Genomic DNA, 16,764 nt, shown 5'->3' with positions numbered 1-16,764 from the left:
GGCCCCCAACACTCCCAAAATCCCCCAACTGTTGGGACTTTTCCTTGCATCACTGTCCAAGGAGCTGTAATTCCCCTGATTTCAAGCTGCTCTGCTCTCCCTGGGCACCAGCAAAACCACAGCCCCAATTCCAGTGTTCCTAGCACTCCACTACAAACTGGAGCATAAAACAAAATACCACCATAAATGTGACAACTTTATTAAAATATACATATGAGTACAAATTAATGATTATATGGATAAAGTTCACTGTCTGTAAACAAATATATTAAAAAAGAGCACGTCTTTTTTTGTGATATAAAGTGCAGTTATGTTTCCATATTATATACAATATGTCAGCATCGGGGGGGGGGTTGTAAGGACTATGAAACTAACGTTTGATTACAAGATAAAATTCTCTGAAAAAGTATACACCTACATATTACAAAAAAGGGCTTGAGGGTTCATTTACCAAACGAGGACCAGCTTCCCACCACGTTAATTCAGCTAACGAGAGCGTGCAGGTCTCGGGATAAATCAGGAGAGCGGCCCCAACCCCCCTTTGTGAAGGGAAACTTGCACTTCCCAGAGTTCACACCTTCCCCTCGCCAACCCCAACCTTGCACAGAGGGAGGAAACCAAAGGACAAGAGCTTGGGTGTAGCTGGAGTTTGGGGGGGGGAATCAAATATACACGACTTTATGTACAGCTCTGATCCCGGGGCGCTCCCAACGTCCAGCGGCGCCGTCCCTCTGCTCAGGACCGGGAGAGGGGTTCTGCTTCGGTGGGGACACAAAGACCAGGCCAAAAGCATCCTTGTCAGCAGCGTGTGGGACGTGTGGCTACGGGGAAGGAGGAGCCCTGGCTCGGGAAGGCCGGCTCTAGGAGTGGGGAGCGCGGCAGGAGCGGCAGCAGGCTTTGCTGTAGTACCAGTGGCTGCACAGGTTCACCTTGATGGCCAAGGCGCAGTTGGTTCCTGCCTGGTCCTGGCAGCTGTCGTCTGGGTGGGGAGAGAAAACACAAGGTGTGGCACAGAAAAGGAAAAGGAAGTGAACAATTGGGAGCTCACGAGCTCATTTTGGCCCCTACACAGCTCTGAACACCATGGGGTGAGCAACATCATCCCAGCTGTGGCTGCCACCTCCCTGATGGCTGGCAGAGCTGGAAAACACCATGGAGCTTCTCCATAAATATCACTGTCAACCTGGGCAAAGGCACGAGCAGGTTGATCTGTTCCTTCACATCTGGCCTGGTTTGGGGAGTCTCATTTGGTCCCAGCCCTGAAGCTCAATCTCTTTGCTGTAAAACAGAGGTGCCCAGGGATTGCTGGAGCCACCAAGGCACTGAGTTGTCCCCAGTTCAGGGGCCTCCCCTGGCAGGGCACAGGGTGGCTCTAACATACTCACAATTTCAAACACAAAGAGGGTAGAAGTTCCCCAATTCCCTTGAGAAGGGGAATGGGAATCCAGCAGTGTCACAGTCAGAGTTAGGGGCAAGGAGATGCTGGAGACAGGGATGAGGCCAGAGGCTGCTTTAACACTCTCCCAGCTCCATTTAATGCAATATTTTGCTTCAAACGCACAGGATTTATACTTTGATTTTTTTTTTTTTTTTTTTTTTTTTTTTTTTTTTTTTGCTTAAAATCCATAGGATGCATAAAACCAGGCTGCTCCCAGGGCAAGGTGGCCACGAGGCAACTCCCAAGCTCCATGGCCCATCCCAGATCCCAAGGGAATGGGCAGCCGAGAGCACCCAGAGCTGAGCCAGGAGCTGGCCCCCAAATCTGTCTCCCATTTTCATGCTTTTCTCCCACACTGTCCTTATTCCCAAATCCTATTAAAGGATTAGAACCGCGTGTTTGCTAAAGATCACAGGGACTCTGAGCCAGCAGACGAGTCAGATAACGAGATAGTTACAAATCCCACAGGATTTGTAACCTGAAGACCAAAAATCATTAAAATAATGGCACAGATGGAACTTCCTCGGCTCGAGCTGGAATCTTACAGAAGCAGCACCCAAATCAGCGCTGCAAAGGCCCCTTTTATCTTCAGGTCAGAGCATGTTTCTCCTGAGCTCTGCCCTTAATTTATCTCCAGAAAGAGCTGGTGCACAGCCCCCCATCACTTGGGCACAGAGCTGTCCCCGTACATCCTCCCTGGGATGATTTTCCAAATGAGGGCAGTGGAAGATAAGATGCTGGCGGTGCTGCTTGGAGTGATCCAGCAAAAATCAAGGCTGTGGGGCAGTGGGGCTCACCTGGGGGCTCCGTGGGGCAGGGCTGCAGGTCACAGGTCTGTTTGCCCACCGGCTTCACCAGCGGGTCACAGCCCCGCACGATGTCCTTGCCTTGGTAGCACTTCACATCCCGCATCCTCACGCCGATCCCACAGGTTTTTGTGCACTGGGGGACAGAGAGAGGGGGTGAGGCAAGACCCTGCCATGCCAGGGGACTGTGCTGAGCCAGAACCTGCTTGCTGGGGGTGTTAGGGCAGGAGGAGAACTTGTCCCCTGGCTGAATGTCACATCTCAGTGCCACACCGCTGTCCCCGTGCTCTGTCTTTGCTGCCAGCACCATCAGCTTCTGCCCAGGGATAGGTGGATGTGGCCCCATCCCCTGGCACTGACATCCTCCCTCCTCCTGCTGCCCTTCACAAGGGACCACAAATGAGCTGGCCCAGTCCAGGGGATGCTCTGTAGGACCAGGGTGGCCATGGAACCCCCCCAGAGCACCTCTGGAGTGGGGTTGTGGGGTCTCTGTGCATCCGCTGTGGGTTTGTGGAGCTGCTGCTGGGCCCAGCCCTCGCTGCCTGCTGCCCTTTGGATGCCTCGTGGAGCTGGGATTACAGCAGGGCTGCTTTGGATAATTATAGGCTGTGGTGATGGTTTGCCAGACTAAACACAACGAGGCTCCTGGAGCTCGGATCAGGGAGGCTGCATCCAGCAGGGCTTGCAGGAAGCCCACGCTCAGTGGGCTTGGCCCCTTGGCCACAGAACCCCGGCTGCCTTTTGGGTTGTGCAGGGCACTGGGGCAACCCATGCTCTCACAGCATCCCCAAATTCTGCATCCTCCGGGCAGCCACCGTGTGGGCTCCATGCACACCCCCAGCCACACTCCCAACAGTGCCACCGGGGAAAAAATAAAGAAAAAAAATAAAGCTACAGCTGGCCCCAAACACCCCAATCCTATTCTCCCTGGGCACAGCCAGTCCCAGCAGCACCATGGCAGGGCAGAATCTCTGCCCTGAGCTGCCAGTGCAGCAAAACCCCCGGGGTGCTCCCTCAGGAGCCAGGCCCTGCAGAGATTCACCCATCTCCTGGGGGATTCTGCAGGCAGCGTGACCCTTGGTACAAAGGGACGGGGCACCACACCCTTGGGGCTCCCTCCCCGCTCACCTCGGACCAGGGGGTCGTGTACCACTTGAAGCAGGGCCGCTCGAAGCACGTGCTCTCCTCCACGGGCTTCTTGGCCACGTCACAGTCAGCGGCATTGCGGGTCTTGATCTTGCCATTGACAATCTCCAGGCAGAGCACGATCCTCTTCTTCACGCCCCGGCCACACGTCGTGTTGCACTGCGGGGTCACCAGCAGGGCCGGCTGAGACCTGACACCCCATGGCGACCCCGCTGAGGGCACCCCAAAGCACGGGGGCTGCACTTACCCGCTCCCAGTCCTGCGCCAGCCAGTGCGAGGGGCAGTTCTTGTCCCCGCAGGGGTGGATGGCCAGGGGCTTGGTGTCCAGGTTGCACTGGGACTCGGGCACCACGCGCCCGTCGCTGGTTTTGCAGTACACGTGCCGGATCATCCTGCCCTGCCCGCAGCCGCCGCTGCACTGCAACCACAGCGGGCACTCAGCGGTGGGGAGGCACCGGGGAGCCAGCCCTGACCCATCCCACAGCGGGGACAGAGCCCCCCCGGGGCTCTGCTGCCTCCCCACACCTGCCTTTCCCCAGATTTCAGGGGGATTTTTGGGGCTTGGCCTAAAACAAGCACAGGGAAGCTCAGCGGATCCTTCTCGCAGCCAACAGAGATTCCATTATCACGGAACCACAGAATGGTTTGGGTTGGGAGGTACCTTAAAGATCACCTTATTCCAACTCCCTGCCATGGGCAGGGACACCTTCCCCTATCCCAGGTTGCTCCAAGCCCCATCCAGCCTGGCCTTGGACACTGCCAGGGATGGGACATCCGCAGGTTCTCTGGGCACCCTGTGCCATGGCCACAGCCCTGACACCCAGCACCTCTCAGGGCAGGCAGAAAGGGAAGCAGCACGGGCAGGGAACCCCAGGGTGGCTCCCAAAGAGGCAAAGGGGACCAAGGAAGTGGCTGCAAATATTCAGGCCCAGTGCCCGGAGCAGCTCCCCAGCGCTTCCACGGCCGCTCTTGCAGAGACTCTCGGTGTTTCCTAGCACTGCTGCTGCCATGGAAACTACTTATTTTTAGCTGATGTGAATGTATCAAAACCTGGGTAAAAATAGCTTGGGATGGAGGGGGTCTCTGGAGCAGAATTGTGCAGGAAGGGAGAAAACCGGGGGGAGGGAAAACAAAAGAAAAAAGAGCAAAAGAGAATAGAAAATAAGGAGGAAAGAAAAATAGGGAAAGGGAGGAAAGGAGAAAGGAGGAAAGGTAAAGGAGGGAAAGGGAAAAGAGAAAGGGGAAAATAAAAAAAGGGAAAAGAGTTAAAAGGTTCAATTTCTGGGCACGGAGCATCAGCATTGCCAAGGAATGCTGTGCAGCAGACAGACAAGAGGATTTTGACACCCACTAAGGCCCTCAGCCAGGTCTCTCAGGGTTTAACCCCTCCTATACCACATCCCCCACACGGCAGGAGCCTCAAGGAGAGCCCGGGGAAGCAACAGGATCCACTGGGATGCTGGATCACCCCCAGGGTGGCCAGTCGGGGTGACTCAGGTGCCAGCAGAGGTGACACGGGGAGAAGCCAAAGCAGTGGAATTATTTGGAGGTCAGCTCCCACCCAGCACAGGCTGCCTGCGGGTTTGTTGGAGCTGAGAGCTGCCTGGGATGATGAGCCCAACCCCACAACCCCCCCCCCGTGCCAGGGACAAGCCAGCCTGTGGTGGGGCACGACGGCCACTCATGCGGCCACCGCGGGGTCTCACCGGTCCCCAGTCTGACACTGTCCACTGCCGGTCACACGGTGGCCCCGTGCAGTTCTTCTCGGCCAGGGGCCGGGCGCTGGCATCGCAGAGCTTCTCCTCCTCCGAGCAGCGGATGTCCCTGGTCACCACGCTCCGCTCCCCGCAGCGGGCCGAGCACTGCCGGGAGGGGACAGGGGACAGCGTCAGCCGGGAGGGGACAGGGGACAGCGGCAGCTGCGAGCTGCTGGCTTCGGGGCTGGTTTTTGCACATTTTAACATAAAACTCTAAAAGCACGCACTGCAAATGCATAAATTTCTTCAATTTATCAAAACTTCCCCAAACCCCCAGAGCAGCTGGAGGTGCGGGAGGGCTGCATCGTGCCCCGGTGCTCTCGGACAGGTGATGCCAGAGGATGGAAACTCCAGGAATGCCTGCTCGGAGCTGAGCAGTTTTAGCTGTCACTTAGAGACAGGGTGAGATCTCCCTCGCCTCCTTCCCAGGAGCAGCCAGCTCCTTTCCACCTCTTCGGAGAATGTTTTCCCCCCACCCCAACCGCACAACCGAGATTTTTATGCTGTGGATAAATTTGGCACCGCGCAGCCCAGTGACATTATTTAGAACTGGATTTGAGTTACTACAGTCTCACATACACATTACATTTGCTCCATGCATAACGTAAAGCAGGGAAAAGTGTCAACAGAGCTGGGCCCAGACGCACCGTGCCGAGATGTTAATCCTCAGAGCCCTGAAATGCGCTTTTTTAAATGCCTATTTCCCCAGCCAACTTGGCACCCCACCTCTGATGGGATCCAAAGGAGATTAGCTTTGCTGCTGGCTAAGAACAATCCACTCCAGCACTGTCTCAAGCAATCTGTCCCTGACAAATGCTGGAGGAGAATACAGATTTCTGTAAAATGAACCACTCCAGCTTGCTACGCCGGACAAAATAATGCTCCAGCACGTGCTCGGGGAGCTCCTCTCTACCAGCTGGGAAAGTCAAAACATCCTGCACCACCAGAGAATGCACCAGCCCCTCCGTCAGCTCCAGGGAAATGATGCACACCAGCTTGCAGGGGAATGGAGACATTTAAATTATGACTAAGAAGAGTTTTTGGGAGCTTCCCAGGAGGAAGAGTCATATTCCTCGTGATGCAAACCATGGGGCAGGTTGGCACCCACGGAGAGCTCATCTGCTCTTGCTTAGATGAGGTCTGTGCTTGATTTGGGAAGAGGCACCCCGAGGAAGCAGCACTGGTTTGGTTGTTTCCATGGGTTTGTGTTTGGAAGGGATGTGCTGGAGCACTGTCCGTGCCTGGAAAGGGATTCCGGGGCACAAACCCTTTCCACAGGTTTTCCCAAGCAAACCAATGAGCTGGAACAGGGGCAGCACTGCGCCTCCTCAAACTATCTCCCAGCAGCTTTGGGGACTGGCTTAAGGCACAGCTAGGAGAAGGTTTCATTCTGTTTGTGGTGCAGAGGAGTTGGAGGTGAGGAAGGGACATTTATAGCAATGTAATTCATGTGTGAGTTGGGATCGCCTTCCCGGCACGCTGGGTTTGAAGAGGCTGCCAAGGAAGTTGAGCTGGGAGGATGTGAGCCGTGGGCTCCTGTGAGTGACCAATGGCAGTGGCCTCCCATCCTGAACAGGAGCCAGGGCTTCATTTTAGGGAGAAAAATACTGATGCACATTGATCCACAGGCAGGGACTGCAATCAGCGTGTCCTGACAGGCCAATGGCTACGGATGGCTACGGATGAGGATAAATCGGAAAAGGGAGAAGCCCAGGCACAGGTGGGCCAGCAGGACTCACCTCGGACCACTCGGACATCTCCCACTGGGGCCCGCAGGCTGGGTTCTTGCAGACCTTGCGCTCGTCGGGCCGGGCGATGTCGGCGGACTCGCACAGGTCGCTGTACACGGAGCTGTCGAAGCCCGGCGAGATCATCTTCCAGCAGCGCACGATGCGGAACTGGTACCCCTCCCCGCAGGTCCGGGAGCACTCGCTCCAGCTGCTCGTCTCCCACCTGTGCAGGGAACAGAGGCCATCACCTGGCTGGAGCATCCCACGGGAAAGTGCCAGGTCCTGCACTTTGGCCTCAACAACCCCTGCAGCTCTACAGGCTGGGGGCAGAGTGGCTGGACAGTGCCCAGGCAGAAAGGGACCTGGGGGTGCTGGTCAACAACTGGCTGAACATGAGACAGCAGTGAGCCCAGGTGGCCAAGAAGGCCAATGGCACCAATCTCTCTATTCTTCTGGAATAGTGTGGCCAGCAGGACCAGGGAAGTCATTCTTTCCCTGTACTCGGCACTGGTGAGGCCACACCTCAAGTGCTGTGTCCAGTTCTGGGCCCCCAGTTCAGGAAGGATGTTGAGATGCTCGAACGCATCCAGAGGAGGGCAACAAGGCTGGTGGGGGGCTTGGAACACAAGAACGGCTGAGGGAGCTGGGGTTGTTCAGCCTGGATAAAAGGAGGCTCAGGGGTGACCTTATCACTCTCTACAACTCCCTGAAAGGTGGCTGTAGCCAGGTGGGGGTCGGTCTCTTCTCCCAGGCAGCAGTGACAGGACAAGAGGACACAGTCTTAAGCTGCACCAGGGGAAGTTTAGGTCAGACATCAGGAAAAATTCTTCACTGGAAGACTGATTGGGCATTGGAATTGTCTGCCCAGGGAGGGGGTGGAGTCACCATCCCTGGACGTGTTTGAAAAAAGCCTGGCTGTGGCCCTCAGTGCCATGGTTTAGGTGATGAGGAGGTGTTGGGTCATAGGTTGGACTTGGTGATCTCAAAGGTCTTTTCCAACCTCGTTCATTCTGTGATTCTGTGAAAACCCTGCCTGCGCCTGGCTGCGGGGAGATGCTGCAGTGAGTGAGCTGCCAACACACGAGAGCTTTTCCCAAGGGGTGGGAAGCAACAGCATATGTTGGGCTCACCCTGCAGACCCCAGTTCATGCCTGCAGCTGAAACCAGCTTGTCAGGAGGAAGGGTGGCACGGCAGGGCCTGGCCCAGTGTCCTCGGTGACAAGAGAGCGTTTGTCACCGCGGGCTCTGCCTGCACATTTCTCTGTCAGGCTTTTTGCCCATGTTTGACCTCCCTTTTTGCCTGCTCAGCTGAAGTAGGGAGAGGACACAGCATCCATCACCCTGCAGATGCCAGCAATAATGTCACACAGAGCTGCCTGAGCCCTGGTGGGACACACGTTCATGTCCCACCATCAGTCTGGCTCTGCTAAGCACATCTGACAGGCTGGAAGAGCTGGGATCTGCTCCAAGCACTGCCTGTCCTTTACTGTCCCCTGCCACCTCTGTCCTGACAAGAGAGAAGCAGCTCGCAATCCAAGGTAAAAGTCATAAAAGGACAAGTTTTGTGCAGTACGGCAACATTACAGCAATTCAAGAATGAGCTAAAAATCTGAATGGATCAGAATTCCCAGCTCCTCTGGATGTGGGCAGCCCCCAGGTCCCCACTGCTGCTGTTCTCCAAGCAGGAGAGCCCCAGCCCCGGCTGCCCCCAGGCCTCACACCCCATGTGGGGCTCCAGGCACAACAAGCAGCCGTAGGGAGATGTCACACATTTGGAGATGTCACACATTTGGAGATGTCACCTAAATTCATCCCGCAAAATTAACGTTTTCTCTTAGGAAAGCGTTGCCAGCCCAAGCATCTTCCTGCCTGCCCAAGTGCTGGTGGCTACCCCATGAGTTCCCAGTGCTGCCCAGTTGCAGTCACTGGTAAATCACAGAGCAGCTCCTCACAGCGCAAGCCCCTGGAGCTGGGACAGCCCAGCCAGAAGGAGGGACAGCTTTAGGACAGACTAATTGGAGAATCTAAGCATGAAAAGTACCAAATGCTTGTTCTAAAAAATGACAGCAAACAGAGCTCCCAGTGCCTGTGGTGCCCAGGGTGGGTGTGTTCCCTGCAGCATTCACCTCCCCGTGTTTCTCTTGCCTCAGCTGCAGCCTGCTCTAGCTCTCAGACCTGACATGAGAGTTTCCAGGAGATATTCTACTCCATGAAGAGTAGAAGGCAGTCACCCAAGCGCTCTCCAGGAGCCATCCCTGGTCCCTGGCATCACTGGGCTCTTGCTTTGCCCTGTTCACACCACTCCAGGACATGGATCCCTGGATTTACTCCTCCCTTTACTCCTCCCATAGTCTGACACCATCACAGTCGTGGAATAGAATACCCTGGGGTGGAAGGGACCCACAGGGATCATCAAGTCCAGCTCCTGGCCCTGCACAGACACCCCAAAAACCCCACCCTGTGCCTGGGAGCATTGTCCAAATGCTCCTGGAGCTCTGGCAGCCTCGGGGCTGTGCCCATTCCCTGGGGAGCCTGGGCAGTGCCCAGCACCCTCTGGGGGAAGAACCTTTCCCTGATATCCACCCTAAACTCCCTGACACAGCTCCAGCCATTCCCTGGGTCCTGACATTGGTCACTGGAGAGAAGAGATCGGTGCTGCCCCTCCATGACCCCTTGTGAGGAACCTGTAGGGTGCAATGAGGTCTCTCAGCCTCCTCCAGGCTGAACAAGCCAAGTGACCTCAGCTGCTCTTTGTACGACCCCTCTCCACCCTTCACCACCTTCACAGCCTTTCTGTATCACTTTCTTCTATGCTAGCACCCAAAATTTCAAAGAGGACTTGAGGAGAGGCTGCTCCAGCGCAGACCAGAGCGGAACAATCCCCTCCCTCTGCCAGACAGGGGTCTGTCCCGCCCAACCCTCTGTGACCTGCAAACTTCCAACCTCCACAGCAGCAGTGGAGTTGTCCAGAGCTGGACAGTGTGGCTCTGGACAGTGTGGCTCCGGACAGCCTGGCTCCGGACTGTGGTCACTGTTTGGATCAGAAGGAAAACTTTCCAAAGGACTTCCAGCACAAGTTCCCCTCCGCACCAGCTCTTGCCCCAACACAAGTAAACCTCAGTGATGTTTGGGATGCTGAAGGGATCACAGGGCTGGATTTGTGGCACAGTTTGCAAGCCCAGCCCCTCCACCCAGTTCTCACACGTTCTCCCCGTGCCAGGCAGGGCAGGATGATCCTGCACTGCTCAAAGCTGGACTTGCTGGGAGCCCCAGGTGCCAGCTCTGCCCGGATTTATGGAAGTTTTAAGCTGGCAGCTTGAGCTGAAGCACTCGGGAGGAAATTCTTGCTGCATCCCAGATGGAGCTAAGGGAGGAGGGATGGGGGTGCTATGGGCCATCCCTGCTGCCCCCCCAAATCCACACCAACCCTCCCCTGAAGACATCCAGCGCAGAGAAAGCACAGAGACTCCAGGAGTGCCCTGGTGTGGCGGTACCTTGGCTGGCACTCTCTCCCAGCACAGAACTCATGGATGGGCTCGGGCCGGGTCATGGCATCACAGTACGTATCGTCCACCTCGATCCCATCATAGCGAACACACATCGCATATGTGGACATCACTCCTGGGGTCAGAGAGAACACACACACACAGCAGGACGCTTGGTGAGTTGGACATCCAAACTGGGTTGGGTTTTTTTTTTGGTTTTTCTGTTTTTAGCTGCATTTCTCAAAACTTCCTCCCGCTGGAAAGCGGCGAGCTGGGCTTTCTGTCCCGCGGGATGGCTGCTGCTGGGAGGGGAGGATCACACTGGCCACCCCGCCAATCTGAGCAGTGTGGTTGAGTTTGGCCAGCTCAGAGTAGGGCATGGCCACCCCTGCCAGGGCTTGCCACCAAAACCAATATATGACTAACACATTTTTATAGGAAATACTCAGGGCCACGAGTCTGCTCGGCAGCTCCCACCCTGCCAGGCTTGTGGGCGGAGGCGACAGCAAACAGCCCCCAACCCCCTCCATCCCCCCACCCTCCCTGTGCTTTGCACCCCCTTTGCACCAGGTGCTCCCCAGGTGCATCCAGAATTCCGGGCCAACGCAGGGATCCTGGAGGTTTGGCAAGGAAGGCCCTGCCCCTCCTGCTCCCCCTCCAAGGCAGCGGCAGCCGGTGTCGTCAGAGCGAGACCTTTTCCCCCGCAGCCTCCCGTGCCAGAGTAAATGTTGGGAAGTCCATTCTGGGACCTGGCTGGGGACCAGGAGGCTGCTCTGGCTGCAGGTAACAAGAATTGCAGCTCTGGGGAACATATGGTTTACATGAAACTAAAAAAAGATCTACAGCTCTTGACACGGCCTTGCCTCTCTGCGATATGTCAGTGAGAAAAGGCAGTGAGGAAGGAGAAATTTGAGTTAAACCTCTCCCGGCTTGCTGCAAACCAGGGCAGAGCAGGCTGGCCCAGCCAAGGGAGAAATTTGTTTCAGAGGGGATCAAAGAAGTCAAAAATGTCCCAGAACACATGGATGACGGGATCTTGGGGAAAGGGGCAGCTCGCAAAGCTCCTGCTGCAGGCATGAGGCTGCTGGACAAGAGCAAATGCTTAAAATGTAAAATCCTCGCGTTTGATCTTTTAAGAGATGTCCCTGAGATTGTAAACTCCTCTCTCCCCCTCCTTTCCCTCTTTTTAATTCCAGAAGCACTGCGGGATCTGGATAATTTCAGGGGCAGCACAGACAAGTGCGTGACCCAGACGCCTGATTCATCCCAGGGGATGGGCAGGGGCCAGGACCCCCTAACCAAAGGGTGAGGGAGGAGATCAGGTGCCTTGAAGCTTTTCAGGGGGCAAAAAGGGAGGAATTTCTGCAAAAAGAGGGAAATTCTGCCTGAAGAATAGAGGCTCAGTTTTGATATCCCTGGCATCTCTGTCCCTGTTCCAGATTTACACCCTCGCAGCCAAGCTCAGGCTCCAGGGTTGAAGGAGTGGGAGAAACAAAACACAATCAAAAAGCCAAATGCTATTGTGTTTCCTGCCAGAGCTGAACAATCTTCCAAATTTCCCTCTGCAGGGAAGCAGCTGAGCTGTTCAAACCCCTTGAAGCTGTCAAAGAGGTGAGGAAGGGGGAAAAAAAAAGGAGGCTCAGCACAGCTTTGGGGATCCTGGGGACACAAAGTGATGGGAAGTGAAGGCAGCGCTCAGAGCTTCCCAAAGGGAGGGTGTTTTGAGGGATGATGGACACGCTGGGCACCAACTCCTGGTCCTCAACACACCTGAGAGGTCGGTGGGCTTTGCATGCTCAGCCCCCGGCTCCTCTCCCCACCCCGGGCACAGCAGAGCTGGGGTCGTGCTAAAGCAGAGATCACGAGATCCCCTAAACACCAGCAGGTCCTTCCCATCCCTAACAGACATAAAATGGACTCACACACCAGGTGGTTTCAGCAGGCTGTGCAGAATTTGGCTGCTTCTTATAACTACCTGTGGTGCATGTAGAGCTGCAGGGTTCATGGGAGGAAAGCTTCCACCTGTACATGTCAGCAGCACTCACACCTTGGCCCTTTCTTAACAACTTCAATCTGTTTCTAGCGATAAGCAGACAGAAAAAAAGAAAAGAAAAGAAAAGAAAGAAACAAAACAAAACAAAACAAAAAAAAAAACAAAACAAAAAAGGCATTTACAAGGCGAGCGGTGACAGCCCACGACAGACACACACATCTGGCTGCAGTTCGGTTGGGTTCGGGTTTGGGAGGGGATGTGCTCGGTTTGGCTTTGGTTGGGTTTGGTTGTTCTGATTTTTTGGGAGGTTCGTTTGTTTGAATCAATTTTTAATTTTTTTTAGTTTCACAACATACCTGTCCTGAGCCCCAAGTAGAATCCCCAGCCCGGTTAGAGGCAGAGCTTCCACTGTCTAGAAATAGAGAGAATGGGATAAAAATACCCACAAGTAGAAACAGTTCAGAATTTAACAAAGTTTGCATTTTCTGCTCAAATACACCTGGCCCTCGGCACACAGTGACTAAAGGTGCAGTATCTCCTCCCCTGTGTCTCCAGGGCTGGGCAAACCCACTCGTGCTGCTCAGTGCAGCACAGATTTTGGCTACTCCAATCTCCAAAAGCCAGCACGTGGCACTGGAGTTTCGGAGCTCAAAGCCCACTGATTTTGCCACTCTGGTTTTGGTCTGATTTATTTCTCTTGATGTCGGGTGGGGAATTTGCATCTCTCAGATCCACGCTGTGCTCAAACACAAAATGCCACGGGGAGAGGAGTAACAGAGTCAGCCTGGTGTGAGAAAAAGCATTCATCCAACCAAGAATTGCAGCTGCTCCCCGTGCTGGGAGGGGGTCACACCTCAGGGATACTGCACCTTTACAACAAAAGGCTTCGGTTCTGTTCTCATACCTTTGTCCAAACCCTCGAAACAGCTACACTGGAATAGTGCACAAGGTTGTATCCTCACATCCAGTTGTCTCTGGCCTGGCAGGATATGCAGCTTGTATGATTTCTAGGCAGCAGAAGCTCTGAAATTGCCTTATTTAGTTGTTTGTAAGAAAAAGTTGAGGTCCAGCCTATCAAATCAACCTTTAAAAGGACACTGTTGAGAATCCAGCCGTTTCCTTTCCGACCCACCCTCCTTCCACCGCCAGCACTGAGCCTCCAGAAGGATTAAAAACAACAACAATCTCATTTTCCCTGTTGATTTTGCCTCTGTCAGTTTGGCAAATGGTCACTTCCTGCGCTTGAAATGGAACTGAAATGAATGTGACTATTTTTTTCTCTTTTTTTTGGTGGAAAAATAACAACCTCAGCTCACTATAAATAGTGTTTTATCTGCCACAGCAGCTCTGCCTGGGGACCCACACCAGCTCCTGATCCCTGCCGTGTGCCACCAGCTGCCACCCGGCCAGGAGAGGGCTCACAAATGACAATTGTCGTTAAAACATAGTCAATATCTGCTTTTTGTACTTTAATTCACCTGGAAATATAACCCAGATCCTCCAGTCTATTCCGTGCTTTCAGAGGCACCAAGTAAACACCAAGTTATCCTGTGACCAGGACTCCTCTCCCTTGAAAAGGAGAAAAATCTTCAAAATAAGCTTTATCCCACATCTGAGGACAGTAAATCTTTCAACAGTGTCCCTTTAATGTATGTGATCCTGAATAAAGAGCTTCTATGCATAACAAGGTCCCAGGGACAAGACCTTTCCAGAGGAATCAGATGTTTGGGCACAGGGCAGCATCCAGCTCATTTCCAGCAAAGACAGAACTGTCACTTTGTTCTCCTCTAAATGCAGCCCATTGTCCAACAAAACTGGGGGCATTTTCCCTTTTTTTTAAAATTTTATTTTTCCTCTTTATTAGGAGCTAAATAATAAAGTCACGCATTTGCTTCCCTGCCTGAGCTTTTAATCTGCTTCTCAAGCAAGAAACAGCACCAAAAATGAGCACCAGTCCCCGACCCCTAACTGAGGTCTGGGCTGCCCCTTTTCCCAAAACAGTTCCCATAGTAGAGGAATAACCCTGACAAACGCAGGCAAACACCACAGATCAACATCCACAGTCCCTGGCTTCCATTTCTGCATTTTATTTCAGTTTTTATTTCTAAGTAAAGGGGCAAACTCATGGCTCCTGTTGCAGGCTCAGCCCCGGCTGCACACTGGGATGAAGGCTGGAGGGTGCCTGGATCTGTCCCAGCACACCCCAGAAAGGTTTTTAGCTGCTCCAGGAGAGGAAAAGCATCACAAGAGCCACTCACCCACCCCAGTTTGTTTCCAGAGAGGAAATAGGACACCCCACACTGGTACAAAGTGCTCCTGGAACTGGGTGCCTCCACCCACACTACAACAGTTCAGTAAGAAATAAACTCCTCCACCTCTAACCAGCACTGTCCCACATGGACAGACTGGCTCCAAAGAGCTGAGCTTCCCTTGCCTGTTCACTGACAGGGAATGAAAATGAACAAAAAGCCACAATCCATCCCAAACTGATCTTGGGAAGGATTTGGGAGGTCTCAAGTCCAAGCTCCTGCCCCCAGAACTAGGCTGATCCCAATAACAAACTGGGCCCACAGGACCTTGGCCTTTCCCAAGGATGGGAATCCCTCACTCTGCCCCACACCAGGACAAGAGATATTCCTTGTGTCCCATCCCTGTTTCCTCCAGCACAGTTCTGGCTGTCCCCTCCAGCTCCCTCCCTCCTGATGGGACAGCTCCAGTCCCCAGAGCTCCAGCCCAGGGCACACCAAACCCCACATTCCACTGTCAGTATGGGCTTTATCCCACCGTGCTGCCGCCAGCAGGAGCGTTAATCCTGACCTCAGGGAGCTGAGCTGGAGCTCCTCATCCCTCCTTCCCACCCAGGAGATACAGGTCAGTGATCAGTGTTACAACAGCAGCTGGGCTTGATAAATAAACTAGAAGTAAATAAAGGCCTGGGGACAACCAGGATGTCCTGACCCATCCCACCCCACCCTCTGGAAGTCAGGTGCAAGTTGTTTTGTTACCTTCTTCTCTTCCTCTCTCTTTTTTTTTTGTCTCCAAACAGAGGCACCCCAACTGCCCCCAGTCTGCCTGCGCTGGCTTTTCAGCCCCCCACCAGGAAAGGATGGAGCCAGAAAGGACCTGAGCATCTCTCAGCCTTTTGGCTGGTGCAAAACTAGTTTGGAAATCAATGTTTTGATCTGAAAAGTTTGTGTTTTGTTCCAGAGAGAGCAAGGGGCAAGAAGAGGGGACACTGTAGAACAAAACCAAGGGAAGCATAGGTGGAAAAGGATGTCAGTGCTGGGTGTCATTCCTGAAGGGGTTTAAATCACTGTTATCAATGGATGGGCAGCCAGGGACACTGCAAGGAGCTTTTAGGCATCCAAAAAATCTGCACTGAAGCCACCAAAAGTATTTTGTGATTGCCCTGTAAGAGCCAAGCTGCTCCAAGGTCTAAAGCTCCCTGTATTCCCAGGAGGTAGGAAAGCACTGCCCCCATTTCACAGCTGCTGGGGTAGAGCTTTGGGGTACAGGGTGGCAGCTGAGGGAGTGTGATGGGGCCTGGGGGAGCCCCAAGGGGCAGGGCAGGGCCTTCGTTGCCCCAGGGTAGGGTAAGGGGAGCTGAAGGCACTGCCCTCTCCATCAGAGGACGGATGAAATGCTTGCTTTGGCAGCTGAAGGCAGCACTCCCAAGCCAAGCCACGAGGAGAGATGATAGATTCACGCCCTTGGCAACGTTTTCATGTTCTTATCATTGAGAAGTTTGTTGATCCATTTGGCTGCATGGCCATTTTTTTTAGCATGAGTGTCTTTAGCATAACATAGTGGCAGTTGTGGGTAATTCCAGCTGACTCTAACCTGAGGGAGCATCTGCTCAGGGCTTTGCATCTCCTCAAGCTCAGCACCTTATCCCATGTTTTACAGATCCAGGAGGAGGCTGACACGGGGCTGGGGTGCCATGGGTCTGCACAATGGGACCCAAATGCACAGCCTGGCTCTGGGACCTGGATGCTCCCAAGGCCCCAATGTCAGCTCAGGCTGCCCAGAGAGTGCTCTCGTGTGTGGCTGACCATGAAGGAGGACTACTTGGAGACTAATTGGAGGGCTAATTTTTAGGCTAGACGTTAAGAAAAAATTCTTCACTGGAAGACTGATTGGGCATTGGAATTGTCTGCCCAGGGAGGGGGTGGAGTCACCGTCCCTGGATGTGTTTGAAAAAAGCCTGGCTGTGGCCCTCAGTGCCATGGTTTAGGTGATGAGGAGGTGTTGGGTCATAGGTTGGACTTGGTGATCTCAAAGGTCTTTTCCAACCTCGTTCATTCTGTGATTCTGTGATTGCTGCTCTGAGCACTGGCCCCATCTCAATCCCCGTGGGCCCACACTGGGAATGAGCTCCAAGCTGGGAATCGAGGCTGCTCCCCAGAGAG

General features: G+C 53.9%; 1 protein-coding gene across 8 annotated transcripts in view; it reads right to left on the bottom strand.

Moving 5' to 3' along the window:
- Window positions 1-175: 175 nt before the first annotated feature.
- ADAMTSL2 (ADAMTS like 2) overlaps window positions 176-16,764 on the bottom strand; it is a 28,020-nt gene continuing 11,431 nt past the window's right edge. For 5 of the 8 annotated variants that reach the window (XM_042052242.1, XM_042052244.1, XM_042052245.1 and 2 more), the window contains 8 exons: window positions 12,338-12,441; window positions 10,372-10,498; window positions 6,887-7,100; window positions 5,097-5,252; window positions 3,638-3,808; window positions 3,373-3,549; window positions 2,236-2,380; window positions 176-979 (listed from right to left, as the gene is read on the bottom strand). In XM_042052242.1, coding sequence (XP_041908176.1) covers window positions 861-979; window positions 2,236-2,380; window positions 3,373-3,549; window positions 3,638-3,808; window positions 5,097-5,252; window positions 6,887-7,100; window positions 10,372-10,498; window positions 12,338-12,441 — 1,213 coding nt within the window. In that variant the 3' untranslated portion in view covers window positions 176-860. Of the gene's footprint in view, window positions 980-2,235; window positions 2,381-3,372; window positions 3,550-3,637; window positions 3,809-5,096; window positions 5,253-6,886; window positions 7,101-10,371; window positions 10,499-12,337; window positions 12,442-16,764 lie in introns of those variants that run through there. The other 3 variants (XM_042052243.1, XM_042052247.1, XM_042052248.1) reach the window with 3 other exon arrangements.

Source organism: Corvus kubaryi, unplaced genomic scaffold, assembly GCF_017639235.1.
Source record: "Corvus kubaryi isolate FWS band 111438036 unplaced genomic scaffold, C.kubaryi_AGA036_p1.0 78, whole genome shotgun sequence".
NCBI lineage: Eukaryota > Metazoa > Chordata > Aves > Passeriformes > Corvidae > Corvus > Corvus kubaryi.
This window is presented reverse-complemented; position numbering and strand designations above follow the sequence as displayed.